General features: G+C 42.8%; 1 protein-coding gene across 1 annotated transcript in view; it reads left to right on the top strand.

The window, feature by feature from the left end:
* LOC102299215 (norrin cystine knot growth factor NDP) overlaps positions 1-3,206 on the top strand; it is a 22,055-nt gene extending 18,849 nt beyond the window's left edge. Inside the window, exon 3 of the mRNA XM_005940058.3 lies at positions 1,292-3,206. Coding sequence (XP_005940120.1) covers positions 1,292-1,516 — 225 coding nt within the window. The 3' untranslated portion in view covers positions 1,517-3,206. The remainder of the gene's footprint in view (positions 1-1,291) is intronic.
* Positions 3,207-6,751: the final 3,545 nt, after the last annotated feature.

Here is a 6,751-nt window from a genome sequence, read left to right as displayed (position 1 = left end):
TAATAATAATAATAATAATAATAATAATAATAATAGGGAAAATGAGCCTGACATGTTGCATCTAAAATAATAATTTCTTTTTTTTTTGTATTAAAAGAACGATCCCTCCGACAGCAGTATATTGTCACTAGATTCTGTTATTGGTGATGTTTTATTTTCCACTATAATAAAACATACATCATACATAAAATTAGAAAAAACTGATAAAGGTGCAAATTAATAAAAAATGTATACTGTACATCTTGAAAATTTGCAATATAAATTAACTGACTTTTTAAATAAGTTTCCTTTGGGAAAGTTTTGAGTTATCAGAATCTCCTCCAATAACCTTTTCTTGAAATTGAGCCTCTAAATGTTCCTCAAGGACCCTCCAAAGTGAACAAAGTTGCTTGAATGATCCCATGATGACTGCTTAGTAATGGTTTATATCACTTTTAACAGGAAGAAACCTCCAAAATAACCAGGCTCAGAGAAGGGTGGCCATCAACCGATGAGAATGGAAATATACAGAAGTACAAATTGAGTCGTTTAAAATGGTGTACGTTCACCCGATAATAGTTCATTATGGCACTTGAACAGTGCTGTGTCAGTACTGAAGCTTGCATAGGTTTGTTTAATGTACCGGCTCATGAGTAAAAGGAGGAGCAGGAAAGGTGCAGACAGAGCGGAGGCCAAAGTTTGATAGTCTGATCCTTTACCAGGACAAAGACAAATGGTCTTAAAGTGGCGACAACACTGTTCATGTGTGTGTGTGTGTGTGTGTACAGAGAGGCAGCCAAGTGCATAAGGGAGAGAAGGAAGGTGTGTCAACAGCAAACCTCACTGTGAACTAAACGTCTGGCTATGCTAGGATGTGTGTGTGTGTGTGTGTGTGTGTGTGTGTGTGTGTGTGTGTGTGTGTGTGTCACCCATACATGGCCCCAGACAGGCCTTTATCAAAGTGGGTACACGGGTGGCGACACACAGCAGCTGGCAGAAGGACATGACACAGGAGTCAGTTTAGGGAGGCGACAGGAATTCAGTGACCTACAGAGGAATGCCGGTCGGACAGTCACAACACTAATCAGGCTGGTGATGTGTGTGTGTGCTGACTGGTTAAACTGGGGAAAGGTTTCATATGCTGGCTTTGTTCCCTCTAAACAGCACAGAAAAAAAGTGGCCAACCACGCACACATAAACACACACAGAGCCCAAACATCTTTTTACTCCCCTTAAAGAGCCTGAAGGTCAACGAAAAATGCTTATCTGTATTTTTCATAACATCGCCTTTTCGCCTACTTCTTTCTTCCAGATGGTGTTGCTGGCGCGCTGCGAGGGCCACTGCAGCCACACGACCCGCTCCGACCCCCTCATCTCATTCAGCTCAGTGCTCAAACAGCCCTTCAAGAGCACCTGCTCCTGCTGCCGGCCGCACACCTCCAAGCTGAAGGCGGTGAGGCTGCGCTGCACTGGCGGGACTCGCATTACGGCCACTTACAGATACATCCTCGCCTGCAACTGCGAGGAGTGCAGCTGAGCAGACAGCAGCACCCTCCCAGACCCTCAAGACTCTCAAGAGCCGGCAGTTTTCTTGGCCACAGACCTTCCTCTCAAGCTGTCCAAAGCATTTTGGTTGATTATTGGATCAGAAAACAGCCCCAGAGATACTGGTTGTTAACTTGTGAGTGATAGTTTGGAGCAGTCAGATCAGCCTCACGTGGGCCTTAAAATTGACCTACAGCCCTTGGGACTCAGACAGAACATACTATACCCTTTCTATTATGTGCATTCAATCAGTACAAACAATGCAAAGCATATTTCTTCAGCTCACAAGGCCAGACACCACAAACTGCAGCTCCCAGGAGCCCACTGGAGACCCTCCTCGCTGCAGAGACACACTGCACTCATTATAAGCCTCCGTAATTCATAACACACACGCTCAAGAACCACAGAATGAGAGCTCATTGCAAATATCTGTAACAGCCTTCTCCCTGCTCCATAAAAAAAAGAAAAAAAGAAAAGAAAAGAAGCGTTTGACGACTAAACAAAATGCATCGTTAAAAAGCAGCATGGGAAAGGACAAGCGGGTCCGCGTGAGCCCTGACATGTGCTGGATCTACAGTGGAGCACCTGCGCCATGCTTACTCACCCAGTAACATTTTACACACTCCCTGCAGACTTTCATCTAGCTGTGTAAAACATGACTGATGCTGACAGGAGAGCTCATTGAATGAACAGTAGAAAAAAAAAAGAAGAAAAAAAAAGAGTAGCGTAAGAGGAGCCCAGAGGATGCAAGAAGACCACTGATGAAGGTTTTAGCAGCCTCTGGGTCAGCGGCGTGGACTGTCAATAGACTGCCAAGGGTATCAGTGCTCATTTAAAGTATAACCTGTTCTACTTGGATCTTTGTGATGTTCATGTTGACGTTATTGTAACTGCCGCTACTATCACGCCGGATTGATTAAACTTGCCGCTATTGCCTGTAACGTATTGTTAGTAATGACATGTCCTGTGTCCAACATGATGAATACAGAACTTCACACTCACTATTCATACTCTGTGTGCATTTGTGTATGCGTGTGTGTGCCGCAGGCTCATTTGCAAAACTTGTGGTCACTTTATTTGAATTGGAAAAACTGTGTTCAAATTGAGCTTTTTCCATCATTAAGGCTTCAGTTTTTTTTCAAACCACAAAGAATTGAGAGCTCACTTTTAGGATTTGAGCTGAAATAATGGGTGGTTGGAAGCAAAGAAAGGCCATGGTAGCTTGAATTTTAAATGCTTCTTTCTAAATGCACAGCAGTTATCTTCACTGCTTTGGAGTATGCTAATTTATGTCATACATGTTAATTTAAATCCTGTGTGTCTGGCATATACAGCAGGACGTCCTTTCTTTCTTCTTGTTTTGGCTGCTCCCTTTAGAGGGTCACTCCAGCACATCATCTGCCTTCATTCTATCCCCACATCCTCCTCTGTCACACCAACCCTCTGCATGTCCTCCTTCTTTACGACCATCTTCTCCATCTTGAACATCCTTTGTCCAATATAAAGTATCTACCATCCCTTCTCTGCACATGTCCAAACCATTTCAATCTCACCCGTCTAACTCTGCCTCCTGAGTTGTCCCTCCGATGTACTCATTTCTAATCTTGTCTATCTTGATCATTCCTAATAACAATCATAACATCTTCACCTGCTCCACCTGCAACTGTGGCTATCCAAAATCCAAATCTCCAAATCATACATCATAGCAGGTCTCATTACAATCTTGTAAACCTTCCTTTTCACTCTTGCTGCTATGCTTCTGTCACATATCACCCCTGACACTCGTCTACACCCACTCCGCCCTGCCTGCACTCTCTTCTTCACCTCGCAGCTACTTCTTGTAGCTTCAACGTTACTCTCGTCTCCCTCTCATTCACACACATGTATTCTGTCTCGACTTCTTTTCTCTTTGCTGCATACCTCCACCCCTCCAGGCTCTCTTCCACTGGCTCCCTGCTCTCACCACAGATCACGATGCTGTCTGCAAACGTCATAGTCAGAGAAGGCTTCTGTCCGCCTCTCCATCACCACTGCAAATAAGAAGGGTCTCAGAGCCAATCATTTATGTAATCCCAGCCAACCTTGAACTACACCTTAAAGACACACTCTGCAAACATGACCACAGTCTCACTGTCCTTGTACATATATTTCACTACCCTCACATACATGTCTGCTACTCAGAGATAGTTGGTAGCACTCTCAAAATGTCTGGTCACTAGGGAAAAAGTGATTTCCCGACTGGTTGAGGAGCAGCTGCTGATTGTTGCTGGGTGAAACTGATCGAAGAGGGTGTTGCTCCAAAAACCTCTGTGTGATCACTTTGGTCACTGGCAAAAGTTTGCAAGTGTCTGCAAACAAACACTCTTCCATACAAACTAAGCTACAGACTGTAGCCATCTGCTTGCAGCCACAGCAATCACAATGAGGTTTTCAGTGCAGCACCGTATGACCAGCTTCACCTAGCAACTCCTGCAGCCATGAGCTACCTGGACTTACCTTGGGGTCACTGACTGTTTTAAGCCCTGCATGAACGATCATCAGCAATCAGTTTCACAGTGACTGCCAGCAACCACATGCAACCAGTCTGGGAGTACTTATTCTTCCCCAGTGACTGGCAGCCATCCCATCTGCAGGCCTGTGTGACTGGTGCCTTAACAGATCACTTATCAGTTTGTGCAGTTCACTGCAGAACGACTAAAATGGGTAAAAAATTAAAAGCCAGTCTTAGTAAATGGAATAGTTGTTTGATGTTCTGCTATTAATTAAACCTCTACATGTCATTAAATGTCTTATCAGAAAATTTAACACTTCAAAAATAAGAGAAAGACAAACTTAATGTGGGATAAATAATATGTTTTGTGTGAATTTCTTTCACTTAAAATGAGAAGGAAAAGTTTACAAAATGAACTTTTATTGATGATGAACTGAAGCAAGTACAAGTTTTATTATGATTTTTGTTACTGAGATACAAAGGAGCAGATGTCTTCTCAAAAACATCCACACAGCCAGAAGTCCCTTTTGCAAACACATCTAACCCACTAAGATGGAAGTGGTGGAGTTTAATACAGACACTGGAAGCTAGTCACCAAGAGGTGATGTAGATATCTGTGGGGATTTTTGCCTCTTAATACATTTCCTTATTTACCCCATGCAAATCAGTCTGCTGAGAACAATATGAGGAAACTGATCTGACTTCTTGTTCTGTCAGCTCTAATCTAAGTCACATAAACCCAGACAGAGAGGTGACTGCTGATCCTATGGTCACTGGAATCCCACTTTGTAAGCTAAAACATTTCAGTGCAGTCAGTGGTAGCTTAGCAATGACATGTGCTGCTTGTAATATGAACTTCATCCAGCCCTGAAACAGCTGGAGAAGAGAAGCTGATCTTAAAGGGAAATTAAAAACAGTAACAGTGGATTATATGTGTGCATCATCCTTTGTGCATCCCTAGTGCTCATAGCAGACATTCAAATCCAGAGCAGGAACCATAAAAGTCAGCTGCGTGCAGATGAATTCATAGAACTGAAAAAAGAAATGAAATACAAAAAAGCTTTAGGATTGTGACTGCAGGTATTTAATGGTTTGCTTCTATACAGTTTTGCATCATAACGCATAGAGAAGACAAATATGAAGTAACCAACGGGTAGATCCGTTTCTGATTTAGGTTTTGATCAAATTGCCAACATATTGATGAAACTCAGATTGCTCCTTCCCAGGTTGTGGCACAACAAAGCTAAAGAAAAAGAAAACACATGCAAACGAAATGCAAACGATGAAAAACTGAAGGATGGATCCTTTCACTCACACACCCAAAGCCCACTGTGTGGATTCACCGAGTATCCTGTAAGATTCTTTTTCAGAGAAGTGTGACAGCCTGGAACACAGAGCTCTGACACTTACAAAGTGTATGTGTTTTTTCTGCTTGCAGTATCCACTCCCTGCACACATGTGTTCGCTGTTTTCAGACCTGTACCCTGTGAAACAGCACAACACGCTGCTCTCTGAGCACTTCAGTGCCGACAACAACTGACAGAACGGCCGGCTGCTTCACACGTGAACCTCATAAAAATGGCTTTACCTTCCACTCCAGAGATTAATCTGCCTTTCTCTGCTGTCTCCTCTCACTGTGGCTCACCTTTTCTCAAAAGCGCCGGTGGTGAGGAGGCACGAGTAGGTGTAATTAACAGGAGAACTGGTGTGACAGAATGAGAGAAGGTTCAAGGCTGATGCTAACAGCTCTCTTTTCAGGCTGTCCCAGCAGAACAAAATAGGATCGGGGAGACTGTTGTTGGCCGGGTCCAGGCCTTCTAATTAAAGCAGCAGAAACATCATTCATCAGGTCCACTTTCTTCTTTTCCAGGTGTAAGGCAGCCTGGCAGGCAGATGTGGTCATTATATAACTCTTCACATCAGCAGACATCACACATTTATTCAGTCTCGAGCCTAATCATAACCACTCAGGCGTTTGATAAAAAATCGTAGAAAAGAAGCATTTCATTTGGACTCGTTTAAAAAAAATCACCTCTGTATGTTTAGCTTTCCATCATAATGCCAGACGTGAAGCGTGGACAACAGCCATGTGCTGGAGGGTTCACAATGTGACCATTCACTGCTTGAGGTTTGCGAGCGTGCTGTCAGCACTTACTTTACTAAGGAAATATGAATACAATGGCAGTGTAGGGTGTAGGCTCACAGTGTTTCAGGTCTCTCTCTGAAGGTTTCGCTTGTTGTTTCATTTCATTTTATTTTTGTGACCGGGGCTGTACTCATTAATCAACAACACAATAAACTGTAAAGACAGAGCCAACCCTCTATAAGCTAATTCTATTGTCTCTGGCAAGCTCTTAAAAAGGCAACCTAAAATTGGCAGCACTCTTTGTGATCATATTTTCTTTAAAAAGTGTTTATGTCCTAAAGTATCCAGCAGAGTTTATCTTAACTTAATGTGAGGCTTTGGCAGTCTGCGCTTTGTGTCTAACCAGAAAGAATTTCGTCCTGAAACTTTGGAAATAGCCACGTGGTTTGATTAATTAGGGCTGCTCAGGCATCGTTAACTTCAGCTACTCTCTCCTCACTTTGATGTGCCAGTATGGTGTTTGCTTTGAATAATAAACAGATTAACCACAGTGCAGGAAAAGTTGTTTACTAGGATTGTAATGTAGGAAAACTGGGATGAAAAGTTAATTTCCAGTAAAATGTTCCAAAACATGGGTTTTTGTTTGTTTG

This window comes from Haplochromis burtoni, unplaced genomic scaffold (genome assembly GCF_018398535.1).
Source record: "Haplochromis burtoni strain Fernald_Lab_line unplaced genomic scaffold, NCSU_Asbu1 Contig_280, whole genome shotgun sequence".
NCBI classification, from domain to species: domain Eukaryota; kingdom Metazoa; phylum Chordata; class Actinopteri; order Cichliformes; family Cichlidae; genus Haplochromis; species Haplochromis burtoni.
Note: the sequence above shows the minus strand (reverse complement) of the source record. Positions and strands in the feature narration are given on the sequence as shown.